This window comes from Eretmochelys imbricata, chromosome 21 (assembly GCF_965152235.1).
Source record: "Eretmochelys imbricata isolate rEreImb1 chromosome 21, rEreImb1.hap1, whole genome shotgun sequence".
NCBI lineage: Eukaryota > Metazoa > Chordata > Testudines > Cheloniidae > Eretmochelys > Eretmochelys imbricata.
The window spans coordinates 10868833-10885135 of NC_135592.1; the positions used below are offsets into that span (position 1 = coordinate 10868833).

Here is a 16303-nt window from a genome sequence, read left to right on the forward strand (position 1 = left end):
TCTTTTGCATCCTCCATTTCCCCAACAACAAAAACCTGATCTACAATAAGAATTTGGGGAGGATCTCTACTTCCTAAAGCCACAGGCAGAGACTAGTGACGGCCCAAGTCCAACCTTGCCTCTGAAGTCACTGTGTCCTAGAGCTTTTGCTCTCATGGCCCCTAGGAGAAGGTACTCTCCCCATAGCATCTGCCTTAGCACCCTAAAAAAAAAAAAAAAAAAAAGTAGTGGCCCAAATTCTGTAAGCTGTCCCACATAGGCACCCTGTATCCATGTGGAGCCTGAGCGGGGATCTACCTGGCTTGAAAAAGATTGCAGGATCAGGGCTCCTTTCTAACAGGTCTTTTTCATGTTAACTCCTATGTGAAACCATCTGTTTTTTTAAATGATCCCTCCTCCAGTGTTTATTCTTGTTGGTATGTATATCTGGACTGGAAAAGGAATTTGTTTTATTTCATGCATCTAATGCAGCCTGAATTTATTTATTTCCTTTAAAATTTTCTCCTTAAAATTTATTCATGGGAAAAGGAGAGGTACCGTTGAGTTTTACAGCACACTTTTGATGTCTGCCCGGGACCCCCAATGATCTGGGGATGGAACCAAAAGAGATGCATTTAACAAACATTGCAGAGGTCACAGAAGACTAGAAATCGTTCGCGCCTTGAATAAAACACTCTATAGACGGCTGAAGGTAATTTTTCTGTGTTAATTTAATCATACAAATATTCATTTATACATTAAAGGAAAAAGCTTCCTTTTTTTTTTATTACCCCCATGTGCTATCATCAGACTTCTCCCAGACTCAACGAGGCAACACACCATCCTGTTCTACACATGCACTCCCCCCAGAGGGAATAAAGACAGGCTGCAGAACCAACCACTCACTCACACAAGAAAAAAAAAAACCAACAGAAACAGGGGACAGTGTGTATTTCCTAGCTCTGCAGACTCCAATTATGCTCACACCCACGGGGTCTGGGATTGCACTTGCATCCCCAGTTATGGGGTCTCAGGCATCTCCCAAACCCTGGAGGTTTCAGGATGCATTCTTTCCCCCCACCCCACAAACACACACACACACACACACCCCTCAAGACATAGGGCAGCAGATACTCTCTGCCATGCCAAAGCAGGCTAGACACCCCTTCCCAGGTACAAAGCACATTTCCAGCCAGAGGGGCGCAAAGCTTATCCAGGCTTTCCCAGCCATGGGACAGGATACATTTGCAACCCAGACTTGAGATACATTGTGAGACACAGGGGTTAGCAGGCATTTCCAAACTCAACAGCTCACACCACGCTCGAGGTTCCATTTAAAAAACAAATATGTATTGGAATTTCTAACTGCCTTTTTTGAAGAGATCTCCATTTGCCTTGCCCTCTCAGGACTCCAAGACCGTCCTCCCCACAACAGCAGCAGCCAGGGAAAGGCGGGGCCCATAGCCAACTGCAGCCCCTCCATAACTACAACCTGTCTCAGACCCGTGGGTACCAGCTCCTTTGTTCCCAAAGTCAGGGACACCAGCCTGGCTTGGGTAACATGGCATAGGACAAGCTTTGTTGGGCCTCTTCCCTTGCCCAGCAGTCTCAAGTAGGTAACCATTTGCTGAGGCTCTGAGTCCTAGATCACAGTTTAAAACTTGAGTGCCTAAAATTAGGCATGTAATTCAGTCTGGTTTTCAGAGGTTCTCCCTGCTGAGATCAATGAGAAACTTGGGTGTTCAGCACTTCTGAAAAAAAATCTGACTATTTTTGGTTTAGGTGCCTAACTTTAGCCCCCTCCACCCAAAAAAACCTTGAAAATGTTGTCCCTAGGAAAGCAGTGCAATTTCAACCCCAACTATGACTAGCAGAGACCTTTGCTTAGCTTCCCTGAAATCCTCTCTTGAAAATGTTGCAAACTTAATAGTAGCTTAAATTTGGGGACTGGGTGCATCGCTGAATACCAGGGGACTCAGTTTTCAGTGGAGAGAAGAAAGAGACAGATTAATTACCAATTTAAACATCTTCCCATCATTATCACACGAGTATTATCACACTAACCAACACCCTGAAACAGTTATGAGCCTTTTGCAGTTATTTATAGAGAGATCCTCCCTGCTGATAAGGGTTGTGTTTATGCTCCAGAGCAATTTCCTAGGAAACAGCTGTAATATGTCAGTGTTAACAGGCTGACCTATTGCAACTGCAGCTCAAATCAGGCCCTGCCTTTCTTCACTCCATGAACAACCCAATCACAAGGGCACGGTAGACTGAGACACGCTCAAGAAAGGAGACAACATTGAGAGCTGTGCAGAATGGACGGAGAAGGCACAGAAACAATGGGGGGGTGCACGCTAGCTTTCTCTAGGAAAAGGAACAAAATACAATCTGCATTAGTGACAGGCGGGTATAAACGTGGTCAGTTTGCTTGGGTGAAGCCTACATGCCTGGGAACAGCAGAAGAGAAAATGGGAGTCAGGACAGCTGGCTTTGAGGGTCGCACAGCGGCCCCTGCCGGTACAAGATTTGCCGAGTTCTGGGCCCACTGGCAGCAGCAGTCAGAAACCCAGAACTCCTTCCTCCTCCTCTACACAACAAACAGATGGATGAAGCGGATGTGAAGAGACCAATGAGCAGCCATGTCACTTTGACTAACATCAACACTTCCAGAAGGGACACACAGGGGGGGAAAGCGGGGGAGGTGCTACATGCTGGGTATTGGATGTGCACGTGCTCATGCCTTGCATGCACGTCACGACAGTTCAAACCTCGCCCACACTTCACCATGACTGTTTACACACTTGCTTAATTGTGGCTGGTGAATAACATATCTTGCCCACAGCAAGAGAGATTTTACAAGACATATACAGGGTCTTACGACTACAACTAACCAAATACAGCCTCCACCTCCTACACTGCATTCAAAGCACAAACGTGGATCTGCACCCCCTTCTCCGAGTCTAGCAAGCAGCCATCCCGCCACAAGCCTTCAGGTTAACACTCCAACCAGAGCTGTATAAGCCAGGCAGGACTTTCCTCCAAACTCCCCGACCTTCTTCATCCAAGGGGCGATCCATTACAACCCTGTCCCCAGCCCCACCTGTGTGTTTAGAGAGAGATGAAAGGGAAATTTTCAATCTTAAAAGGGAACATGTCTTTCGAAATCCAGTGTCTAATAGACAACTAAAATATCAAACATCCACTAATGGAGCAATATCAGGGTAGCTGTTCACTGGGATCTCGAGACTACAAGTATCCAAATGCCTCACCAGGGGCCTAATTCTTCCCTGGCAGGATACCAACAATTCCCACCAGCCTCAACAGGAGCTACCCATATGCCTGGGAGAATAAGGCCCATGGAAACTGCACTGAAAATGAAACCCTGCTTAAGTCAACCAAGCAAACACTGGGGCTTGGGTGCAAACTAGGCAAGCCTAAAGCCTTGCATCGCTCTCGCCAGCAGGCATACCCCACACTCAGCTCCCAACATGAATGGGTAGTTTGGGATGGGGGTTTTTGGAGAAGGATGATGGGGGACGTTGCATATTATTGTATCTTTGGCAGATGGCTGTTACGGCCTGGTTCAAGTTTCTGAATCAGTGCCTCCCCTGCAAAAAACCCATTCTCTTCCCAAGTACCTGGGCTGCTTGGCTCACAGTGACCCAATGCCTCAAAGTGTGAAACAGAACTCAGCCACCCTCCGCAATTGCTCTGCATGGTCTCATTTGCACATGGCTATCATTCCTCCGAGGATGCTCAGAGCTAAGTGACCCTCATGTCCAGAAAAACTCTTCCTCTTCTGAACAGGAGGCTTGATGAGACCCATCTAGAAAGCTAGAGCCTCAAAGAAGCTACAGGCCAGTAAAAAGGCGAAAGAATACAAGGCGTTACTGTGGAATCCAGCTGATGATTCAACTTCTTGCTCTACATTCAAAAACAATTGGCCTCTGCCTCTTAAGCTAGTACTTTAATCACAGGAGAGAGGAATTAAACTTATACTTATATAAAAAGGGTAGGGATGTGAGGTTTAAACCTAAAGGGACATGGCTTTTGTATAACTTTATAATTACTGTTTGGTGAACTACAGCTACAGAAAGTTAATTTCCTCTTGGCACAAGACAGATACACTTGCCTGGCTGTCCTAGGCACAGCTACTGGACATCAATATTTGACAAACAAAACAGCATTTTAAAATACCAGTCATTTCGGACCAGCTTTGGAACTCTTGTAAACCTGTTTCTTACTGAAATACGTGTATGTATATTTCAAGTTCCAAGAGAAAAATGAACCTCCCAGGTTAACTCAATGCTGGAGTCCTCCCATCCTAATTCAACAGTTTGGTCTTGACTGAGGTTTCTGATAACACTAAGGTCACAGACAAAACAGAAGATTAAAAGGTTGATAACTAAAAACGGCTGATACCACTGAAATTGACAGAGCTGGGTGCTGGCCCAATCGCACATTAAAAACATCCAACATAGATACAAAGAGAAGTCACTGCATGAACCCAGATGCTAAGCGAGCTCCCGTTCTGTAGCAAGCAAACACGACAGTTCCATAAAAATGCACTCTGTCCCTTATTAAAAAAATTATGAACAGGAAACAAAAAAATTAAACATTTGCTCAAACTATAACTGCTCTGTAGGCAAAATAATTCTTTTTCTTTTAAAAAGATGGCTTTCATTTTAATTTTTTTTTAAACTTTTTCAGCTACCTAATTAATTGTGATAATGACCTCTAAAAAAAACCCATGGTGTTGGTGTATTTTCTTTCTCGTAGCATTGAACAGCACTCCTAAAATTCAGCATTCACACATGCATACTTGAGTTTTTTGTTTTGTTTTCCTCTGGAAACCACTAGTCTTAAGTTATTGGTTTTTGTTTGTTTTCTTCTTTATCCAGGTTACGAAGGCAGAGAAGGGGATCCATACCGTGTCTTCTATAAGCCATAAGAAACCCACTCTGCTCCCCATGAGTCAGTTCTTTGTTAAATTCTCCTCTTGACGGTACCCGTTTTTTTGTTTGTTTGTTTTTAAGACTGTCCAAAGGGATAAGAACCATGGAAACCCTGAAAGAAAGTTGGAGACAAAATCAGTTTCAATAGACAGACTAAACCAGCTGATCAGCACCAGCTTGCAAAAAGCATACCTACCCTCTACACCCTACCCCACTGCTTGGATTTATTTACCTCCTGCATTCTTCATCCCACATCAACTGCCCACCTACTCCACATCCATGTGTAATCAATGCTAATACTCCACCTCTGTCTCCCTCTAGCAGCTAGATCAGATTTAGATGTTTGAGTCAGTTACTTACTGCCTTTAAGCGAATGGTCCTACTTTTAAGATCCAATGGTCTCCCATTCAGCCCCCACAGATGAACCCACAGGGCATCATTACACATGCTTCCAGCCACTCACCTCCACCCCGTCATTTAGCCCTGACAATAGTCAGTTAACATGACGGCATGCTCTTCTGCTGAAGGCCACTTTTTGGCCTTCTCTATACTGGGGATTTCAGTTACTGGTGAAACTGCCAAGTCCAAACCTCTAGCATACACAGGATAAGCCACTGCAAGCCCCATTTGTGCCCAGGTGGCTTCCCTCTGCTTGAAACCAGGGTAAAGCTGCACCAGTGCAATTCATCATTTCCCTAGTCTATACTAGGATATTGCAGTGGCACAAGCTAGGCCAGTGTCTGAAAACAGGGCAAATTTCCAATGTACATATGGCCTTTATCTCCCTCTATAAACACGCCCCACTGCCACTGCCTCCCACCTGCTACGAGGAAGCTTTTCCTCTTACAATTTAATTCCCTCAAGACTATGAGACTTGACATTTCTAGAATACACATTTTTCTTCAATGGAAACCAGCTGCCTCCAAAAAAGGGGAACGTTTAATAGCCTGTGTTTTCCTCATGAACCCTGAAATGAAGTTATTTAAGGTGCCAGATCTAGCAGCAGGAGGTCTGAAACTAACAGGGATACTAGTTCTGAATTTCCCATGCTCTAATCAAACCAACTTTGACGCATTTTATCATACATCAAAAGAAAGACTCAGTGTTGAGACTTCTCTATAAATCAGAGGTGCACAATTTACTGAAATAGCTGCACCAATTAAATTCCCCCTCCCCCTCTTTTTTTAAATTTAAAGGAACATGAAACAAAGCCAAGGAAAAATAAGAAAAAATGCATTATGCTCGGTTACCCAGAGACAGAGGGTAGATCTTCTGGCATTCTTTATACAGCCCTGCTGTTACCCATTGTGTGGATGATGTAAAAAGACAGGCAGTGACCTAATTAAACACCAACCCCATTGCCTGACTTTTCAAGCAAGGTGTAAGACTGCTTTACTACTTCATTTCAAGCAGGACAATGGGCCAGAGCAGCAAAAGAAATATTGTCTCCAACAATAAGAATTTTGCTGTAACTCCATAACCAGCTTGCTCTGTGACCCATAAGTACCAGAATTGGCTCTGAAGCACTGAGATGTTTTTATATGACTCATAGCAAAAAGCCCTGATTATATTGGCATAAGTGTGGTAGGATGGGCTGGGTCAAGCTGTAAACACCTGAAGTCAAAAGCCCTATTGTATCTTACTTTCTGTGTTGTAGTTAGTTTTTAATGATCTAGTGCTGATAGGAGTTTAACCACAATTAACCAGGCAAGAGTAATTCCCTGGGTTATGCAGTGTCAAGGAACAACACGTGACACCCATAAAGCAAAGTAAAGTATCTTCCAGTGACTCAAAACTATTGCTGAGTCCAGCAGCTATCAGGGGAGAATGGTTAGTGGTACATTATGCAAGAGCAGTTTCTCAACTTCAGATTAGTCTGTAGGGGCCCGATTTTCAAATGAGCCCTGCAACCAACATCTTCTTCTTTGTGTGTTGGCAAACAAGGCCACTTGTGCTATAACGTAGGAGCAGACTGCTGTAGCTCCTTTGATAAAGATGCATTCAAAAACTGAATTGAAAAGCTTTCGGCTGCCAAGATCTCAGTGTTATCCATGCCAAAGAGCAATATTAACACCTAAAGTAGTGTAAGTAAAGCACAGCTCCCTGTGATACCTGGAGATAATAGCAGTCAGAAATGGATACAGCCTAATAGCACATCCCCTGGTAAGCACACAGTCCCGAAAGAGATTAGTAAATGTATAAACAGTTGCAAGAGAAAGAACTCTGTCCTTGGATCTTCGCATGGAAAGAAAAGAGGTCAAATCTTGCTTTCAGCTGTGTCTAATTTAAATATACACAATTCTGTTAATGATTTGGGGTCTCAATCAAAACTAGATTTCAGTTCACTTTAGAGTGTGAGAAAACCACCCTACTTTTACAGCACTTTAACCCTGATAAACTGTATTCACATCTGTGAAATGACTCAGTCATTAACAGTTCCAGAATGGTTTCCAAATGGGTTTCTCTTGCAACTGCAAATTTGACCAGAAGAATTAACAATCTTTGCTCTTATGATTACCATAACAGAACCCTGAGCGTACACACGGCCCTTCACTATAGCTCATACTTACCTGTGAAGGGTACTTTTATATATGAACTCACCTGCCGCTATTAATGATTCAAAGAAGAAAACTCTCCCCGCTCCCCCAGCAGTTTATTCACTACTTCCCGCTGTTGCATCTTGCCCTTTTGGCTAAGATGAAGCAAAGTATTCGTTTAACATCAGATATAAACCCCCTGATAAGGAATGTATCCCACATCTGCAGGGAATGACCTGACTTAATAGGTCTTTTGCATCTTTTATATTATTTCATGTCAATGTTTCCAGCAAAAGGAACTACTAATACTAAATTTGATGCAGACGATATTTAAAAGTCAAACTGTGGACGCATAGAAAGGCCTTGATTTTTTCATTAAGTCCACCAGTGTTTGAGTAGGGAGAAAGGATAATACACCAGGACTTAGATCTGAGTCAAATCCCTGGCTCTGCCACACTCCTTTGCCATGATCTCTAGACCACTCAAGCATTCTGTGCCTCAATTCTCCATCTGTTGCCTTACTTCTACCCTTTAGCTAATCTATTCAGATGGTAAGCTCTTTGGGGCAGGGACTGTCTGTGTTTTCACAAGAATATAGTGTAATGGTGCCTTGATCTCTACTGGGAACTCTAGAAACTAGTATAAAACAAATAGCTGCAGTGATTCAAGAGAGTCACAGCACCAAAAAATGTTGGAAGTAATTGGTTTAAACTAAAAGTTAACAGCTGTGTGAAAGCCATGATTTTGAGAAACACGGTGCGAACATTTTCAGTTAGTGAGCGTTCATTTTGCTACTCATTTTGTTTTCCATCACACTTTCACAAATAGACAATTTTCCCACCAGAAACACGCAAAAAGAAATGCGATATTTCCTGTACATTTGTAAAAAATTTTGAAACATTTCAGCTGACAAGACTTTGACTCTTGCTTGCAAAATGGGACACATCTTGAAAACAAAATGTGACAAGCTCACGTTCTGCTTTGCAAATTTAGTTTTCATTTCTTTTTCCTGTCTCCCCCAAGAGGTAAACGTTAGTAACTCTGCGCTGAAATCCCTTTGTCCAGATATTTAGGTAAATGAAGTGAATAATGAAATCTAAGGGCCAGATGTAAAACAAAATGCAGCTCCCATACTGAATATCTGACCACTATATTTAGGGACCTAAATTGGAGGTCAGCACTTTTGGAAACCTAGCCCCACTGAGAAGTGCTTAGCACCCACAAAAGTCTGCATTTTGATCCATGCACCTAAACTAGGGCAGCCACCTTTGCGAGATATAAGACGTCAAATGAGCCCAGCTGGGACCCTAAATACATTCCACCTGTGAAACTAAGATAGTGGTTGTGAAGAAGGAAAGGGTACAGTGATTACTCAGAACAGCATGATAATTGTAAAAGCAGGCGTTTTTAAAGTTAAATCAAAATCCCTCTTTCATCTCAGGGAATTAATATTTTATAAACCATCACAACACAGAAACTTTCACACAACTATCTTTATTTCACCTTTGTTTGTGGCTGAATTTAGATCAATAAAAGGTACACCTGAGTTTTAAAAAAAAACAACTTTTTGATGCACGGCTGCAAAGCAACACAAAAGTCTCCCAGTGTACACTGATGGCAGCATCAGATAACACTACAAGTCCCTCTCTCTTCCTCATCACTTCCTGGGCCGTTCCTGGTCAGTGCTTCTCCAAACTATCCTGAGTTCTTTTGACTCATTTACGTAAACTGAACACAAACAGAAGAACAGAGTGTTTAGTTTTATTTTTGTTCCATGCCTGCTATGCAAATATGATGCAACAGCTACGACCCCTGGGAAAGAATCTTCCTACAATGCAGCGGTCCTCCAAGTTGATTTAACTAAACCAGTTAATTGCATCTACATCAGCCTTTCAACAGCTAGATAAGCCAATTCCTGGGTCCACAGAGGAGGGGGTTAAAACTGTTTAACCTATAGACATTAATAAGCAGCAGCGTGATTGTCCCAGGAGGGTGGTTAATAGCAATGCTGAGTTTGTGGCTTCTCCACACTTGATCTAAGTCAGTTCAACTATAATGGCTGTCAACTAACCCAGTTTGGAGAATAAATATCTAATCCAGGCTCAAAGTTTGTGAACAATGGGAACATACCCTCTCTCCAAAGGGGAGGACTCAAGAATCTAGGACAGCGGTTCTCAAACTGTGGACTGGGACCCCAAAGTGGGTCACAACCCCATTTTAATAGGGTCACCAGGGCTGGCTTAGACTTGCTGGGGTCCAGGGCCGAAGCCCAAGCCGCACAGCCCAGGGCCAAAGCCCAAGTCTCAGGGCTTTGGCACCCCCAGGGTGGCAGAGCTTGAGTGGGCTCAGCCTTTGGTCCCCCCCCTCCTGGGGTCGTGTAGTAATTTTTGTTGTCAGAAGGGGGTCATGGTGCCATGAAGTTTGAGAACCTCCGATATAGGAGATACGAGAGAGAAACAAGGTGCTATTCCTTCCCCACCATAACGCTTGAACCAAGTAAGCTGCCTGTGTAATTTCAGCCTTGCAGAGTCCAAGAACCAAGGTACCCATCTGGAACTCATAGGGATGGCCCCGTTACTACCAAACTGGAGCATCAAGGTTAGGCAGGAGCTGATCAGATCATTGGGGGTGGGGCTAGAGAGAACTATACTGCAGAAATAGTACAGAGCGCCTCTATTTAGTGTTTAATAAATCATATTGACATTTTATTAAATTCTACTGACATTTTTAGAGAGCGAGTCTCCTTACACGTGATTCTGGTTCTCCAGAGATTATGCATCCACACTCCATGGCCTGCACTGCCACACAAAACAGTGTTCCAAATGCTTTGTGTGTGAAATTTCGACGTGCTTGACTGCCTCAGTGGCAGATGGCATGTCAAGTTGTCACCAGGGCCTTATCTACACTAGGGAATTTTAGAAGACAATTTACACCTGTTCAGCTGCACTACAGGGAGTCTTAGCACAGACAAGACTCTGGCAGCTTCTGACACTTTTTACACCAGCAGGTTTAATCACAATCTGTTATAATCTGGAATCTAGCAGAGCTTTGGCTAAAAAGATACTTTCACTGCTACAACTGAACTGGTTGGAATTATCCACAAAATTTCCTAGTGTAGAGAAAGCCTTAGGGTATGTCTACGCTACGGAATAAGGTCGAATTTATAGAAGTCGGTTTTTTAGAAATTGGTTTTATATATTCGAGTGTGTGTGTCCCCACAGAAAATGCTCTAAGTGGATTAACTCGGCAGAGTGCTTCCACAGTACCGAGGCTAGAGTCGACTTCCGGAGCGTTGCACTGTGGATAACTATCCCACAGTTCCCGCAGTCTCCGCTGCCCATTGGAATTCTAGGTTGAGATCCCAATGCCTGATGGGGCTAAAACATTGTCACGGGTGGTTCTGGGTACATATCGTCAGGCCCCCGTTCCCTCCCTCCCTCCGTGAAAGCAAGGGCAGACAATCGTTTTGCGCCTTTTTTCCTGAGTTACCTGTGCAGACGCCATAACACGGCAAGCATGGAACCCGCTCAGGTAACCATCACCGTATGTCTCCTGGGTGCTGGCAGACGCGGTACGGCATTGCTACATAGTAGCAGCAACCCATTGCCTTGTGGCAGCAGACGGTACAGTACGACTGGTAGCCGTCATTGTCATGTCCGAGGTGCTCCTGGCCACGTCAGCTGGGAGCTCCTGGGCAGACATGGGCGCAGGGACTAAATTTGGAGTGACTTGACCAAGTCATTCTCTTTAGTCCTAAAGTCAGTCCTATTGAACCGTCTTATGGTGAGCAGGCAGGCGATACGGATTGCTAGCAGTCGTACTGTACCATCTTCTGCCGGGCAGGCAAGAGATGAGGATGGCTAGCAGTCGTACTGTACCATCTTCTGCCGAGCAGCCATGAGATGTGGATGGCATGCAGTCCTTCTGCACCGTCTGCTGCCAGCCAAAGATGTAAAAGATAGATGGAGTGGATCAAAACAAGAAATAGACCAGATCTGTTTTGTACTCATTTGCCTCCTCCCCCATCTAGGGGACTCATTCCTCTAGGTCACACTGCAGTCACTCACAGGGAAGGTGCAGCGAGGTAAATCTAGCCATGTATCAATCAGAGGCCAGACTAACCTCCTTGTTCCAATAAGAATAACAACTTAGGTGCACCATTTCTTACTGGAACCCACCGTGAAGTCCTGCCTGAAATACTCCTTGATGTAAAGCCACCCCCTTTGTTGATTTTAGCTCCCTGAAGCCAACCCTGTAAACCATGTCGTCAGTCGCCCCTCCCTCCGTCAGAGCAACGGCAGACAATCGTTCCGCGCCTTTTTTCTGTGCAGACGCCATACCTAGGCAAGCATGGAGGCCGCTCAGCTCACTTTGGCAATTAGGAGCACATTAAACACCACACGCATTATCCAGCAGTATATGCAGCACCAGAACCTGGCAAAGCGATACCGGGCGAGGAGGCGACATCAGCGCGGTCACGTGAGTGATCAGTACATGGACACAGATTTTTCTGAAAGCATGGGCCCTGCCAATGCATGCATCATGGTGCTAATGGGGCAGGTTCATGCTGTGGAACGCCGATTCTGGGCTCGGGAAACAAGCACAGACTGGTGGGACTGCACAGTGTTGCAGGTCTGGGACAATTCCCAGTGGCTGCGAAACTTTCGCATGCGTAGGGGCACTTTCATGGAACTTTGTGACTTGCTTTCCCCTGCCCTGAAGCGCATGAATACCAAGATGAGAGCAGCCCTCACAGTTGAGAAGCGAGTGGCGACAGCCCTGTGGAAGCTTGCAACGCCAGACAGCTACCGGTCAGTTGGGAATCAATTTGGAGTGGGCAAATCTACTGTTGGGGCTGCTGTGATGCAAATAGCCCACGCAATCAAAGATCTGCTGATATCAAGGGTAGTGACCCTGGGAAATGTGCAGATCATAGTGGATGGCTTTGCTGCAATGGGATTCCCTAACTGTGGTGGGGCCATAGACGGAACCCATATCCCTATCTTGGCACCGGAGCACCAAGCCGGCGAGTACATAAACCGCAAGGGGTACTTTTCAATAGTGCTGCAAGCTCTGGTGGATCACAAGGGACGTTTCACCAACATCAACGTGGGATGGCCATGAAAGGTACATGATGTTCGCATCTTCAGGAACTCTGGTCTGTTTCAAAAGCTGCAGGAAGGGACTTTATTCCCAGACCAGAAAATAACTGTTGGGGATGCTGAAATGCCTATATGTAGGCCTTGGGGACCCAGCCTACCCCTTAATGCCATGGCTCATGAAGCCGTACACAGGCAGCCTGGACAGTAGTCAGGAGCTGTTCAACTACAGGCTGAGCAAGTGCAGAATGGTGGTAGAATGTGCATTTGGATGTTTACAGGCGCGCTGGCGCAGTTTACTGACTCGCTTAGACCTCAGCGAAACCAATATTCCCACTGTTATTACTGCTTGCTGTGTGCTCCATAATATCTGTGAGAGTAAAGGGGAGACGTTTATGGTGGGGTGGGAGGTTGAGGCAAATCGCCTGGCTGCTGGTTACGCGCAGCCAGATACCAGGGCGGTTAGAAGAGCACAGGAGGGCGCGGTACGCATCAGAGAAGCTTTGAAAACCAGTTTCATGACTGGCCAGGCTACGGTGTGAAAGTTCTGTTTGTTTCTCCTTGATGAAACCCCCCGCCCCTTGGTTCACTCTACTTCCCTGTAAGCTAACCACCCTCCCCTCCTCCCTTCGATCACCGCTTGCAGAGGCAATAAAGTCATTGTTGCTTCACATTCATGCATTCTTTATTCATTCATCACACAAATAGGGGGATGACTACCAAGGTAGCCCAGGAGGGGTGGTGGAGGAGGGAAGGAAAATGCCACACAGCACTTTAAAAGTTCACAACTTTAAAATTTATTGAATGCCAGCCTTCTTTTTTTTGGGCAATCCTCTGTGGCGGAGTGGCTGGTTGGCCGGTGGCCCCCCCACTGCATTCTTGGGCATCTGGGTGTGGAGGCTATGGAACTTGGGGAGGAGGGCGGTTGGTTACACAGGGGCTGTAGTGGCAGTCTGTGCTCCACCTGCCTTTCCTGCAGCTCAACCATACACTGGAGCATACTGGTTTGGTCCTCCAGCAGCCTCAGCATTGAATCCTGCCTCCTCTCATCACGCTGCCGCCACATTTGAGCTTCAGCCCTGTCTTCAGCCCGCCACTTACTCTCTTCAGCCCGCCACCTCTCCTCCCGGTCATATTGTGCTTTCCTGCACTCTGACATTATTTGCCTCCACACATTCGTCTGTGCTCTGTCCGTGCGGGAGGACAGCATGAGCTCAGAGAACATTTCATCTCAAGTGCGTTTTTTTTTTTTCTTTCTAATCTTCACTAGCCTCTGGGAAGGAGAAGATCCTGTGATCATTGAAACACATGCAGCTGGTGGAGAAAAAAAAAGGGACAGCGGTATTTAAAAAGACACATTTTATAAAACAGTGGCTACACTCTTTCAGGGTAAATCTTGCTGTTAACATTACATACATAGCACATGTGCTTTCGTTAGAAGGTCGCATTTTGCCTCCCCCCACCGCGTGGCTACCCCCTCAACCCTCCCCCCTCCTCGTGGCTAACAGCGGGGAACATTTCTGTTTAGCCACAGGCAAACAGCCCAGCAGGAACGGGCTTCTCTGAGTGTCCCCTGAAGAAAAGCACTATTTCAACCAGGTGACCATGAATTATCTCTCACTCTCCTGAAGATAACACAGAGATAAAGAACGGATGTTGTTTGAACGCCAGCAAACATACACTGCAATGCTTTGTTGTACAATGATTCCCGAGTACGTGTTACTGGCCTGGAGTGGTAAAGTGTCCTACCATGAAGGACATAATAAGGCTGCCCTCCCCAGAAACCTTTTGCAAAGGCTTTGGGAGTACATCCAGGAGAGCCGCGAATGCCAGGGCAAAGTAATCCTTTCACATGCTTGCTTTTAAACCATGTATGGTATTTTAAAAGGTACACTCACCAGAGGTCCCTTCTCCGCCTGCCGGGTCCAGGAAACAGCCTTGGGTGGGTTCAGGGGGTACTGGCTCCAGGTCCAGGACGAGAAACAGTTCCTGGCTGTCGGGAAAACCGGTTTCTCCGCTTGCTTGCTGTGAGCTATCTACAACCTCATCATCATCTTGTTCGTCCCCAAAACTTGCTTCTGTGTTGCCTCCATCTCCGTTGAAGGTGTCAAACAACACGGCTGGGGTAGTGGTGGCTGAACCCCCTAAAATGGCAAGCAGCTCATCATAGAAGCGGCGTGTTTGGGGCTCTGACCCGGAGCGGCCGTTCACCTCTCTGGTTTTCTCGTAGGCTTGCCTCAGCTCCTTAAATTTCACGCGGCACTGCTTCGGGTCCCTGTTATGGCCTCTGTCCTTCATGCCCTGGGAGATTTTGACAAAGGTTTTGGCATTTCGAAAACTGGAACGGAGTTCTGATAGCATGGATTCCTCTCCCCAAACAGCGATCAGATCCCGTACCTCCCGTTCGGTCCATGCTGGAGCTCTCTTGCGATTCTGGGACTCCATCATGGTCACCTGCAGTTTGCCACGCTGGCCAAACAGGAAATGAGATTCAAAAGTTCGCGGTTCTTTTCCTGTCTACCTGGCCAGTGCATCTGAGTTGAGAGTGCTGTCCAGAGCGGTCACAATGGAGCACTCTGGGATAGCTCCCGGAGGCCAATACCGTCGAATTGTGTCCACAGTACCCCAAATTCAAATCGGCCTTGCCGGCTCAAGCGCTAATCCGCTTGTCAGGGGTGGAGTAAGGAAATCGATTTTAAGAGCCCTTTAAGTCAAAATAAAGGGCTTCATCGTGTGGACGGGTGCAGGTTTACATTGATTTAATGCTGCAAAATTCGACCTAAAGTCCTAGTGTAGACCATGGCTAAGTGACAATCTGACACTGACTTTCAACTAAGCTTAGATTCTTAAGTGCCTGCATGAATTTTAAAATGGGGACTTAGGTGCTTTTGAAAATTGTATCCAAACCCTAACTATCTCACCCATCCTTTCCTCTGTTGATCTCAAAGTACTTAATTAAACATAGCAATGAATTCACTCCATTTTATGAGTGGTGAAAAACTGAGCCACAAGCTCATTAAGGGACTCAACAGATGACATAGCAAGTCTGTGGCAGACCTGGGAATAAAACCCTGGTCTCCTGCCCTCTAACCTCATGCTCAATCCATTTGAACACAGCTCTCCCAGTTTGTTCTACAACGTTAAGTCACCGCCACCTCGGATAACGCCTTCTCTGTTAAGAACATGAGAGCACCAGAATCTAGCAATTTTAAAGTATCCATGTAGTTTCCCCTTTTCCACACAAAACTACTCAGACACACAGAACAGAGTCCAATCCCCCATAGGAAAGAAACAACCAGATGGTGAGGCAGAGTGACCGCCATCAAGTACATGCACACCATGTGCTGGTGAGGTGGTTTAATAGTTCTGAAGTTTCCCTATGGTGCTCTCCACCTCCCTTTAAACAGACACCGAAGTGCAGAGTGAATCTCTTACATGTTATTCCTCTCCAGGGAAAAAACCTTTTTTAAAGAAAGATTTCCAGCTTGCAAGAAGAGGGTGACAGCACTGGATCTAAGCAAATTTTACATGTGGGTCCAGAAACTCCTGGTGTCAAAGCTTCTGCTTTACTTGACACACTTTCTACAGAAACCATTCACCAGAGAGGAACTGTGCTCATGTGAGCCCAAGGACACTGGATGAACAGAGATGTTTCCTGATGATTTCTGAAAATGGAAACTCAGTTCTGCACTCCTTTCTCCGTAGGGCAGAAGAGGTAAGGCAGCTTTTC

The 16303-nt window shown here is 45.6% G+C and overlaps 1 protein-coding gene across 4 annotated transcripts in view; it reads right to left on the reverse strand.

The window, feature by feature from the left end:
• Positions 1 to 692: 692 nt before the first annotated feature.
• ILRUN (inflammation and lipid regulator with UBA-like and NBR1-like domains) overlaps positions 693 to 16303 on the reverse strand; it is a 56532-nt gene continuing 40921 nt past the window's right edge. For 2 of the 4 annotated variants that reach the window (XR_013348568.1, XM_077839596.1), the window contains one exon: positions 693 to 5049. Coding sequence is in view for 3 of the 4 variants with exons in the window: in XM_077839596.1 (XP_077695722.1) it covers positions 5014 to 5049 (36 nt within the window). In the remaining variant the exon portion in view is untranslated. Of the gene's footprint in view, positions 5050 to 13287; positions 13888 to 14471; positions 15043 to 16303 lie in introns of those variants that run through there. The other 2 variants (XM_077839595.1, XM_077839594.1) reach the window with 2 other exon arrangements.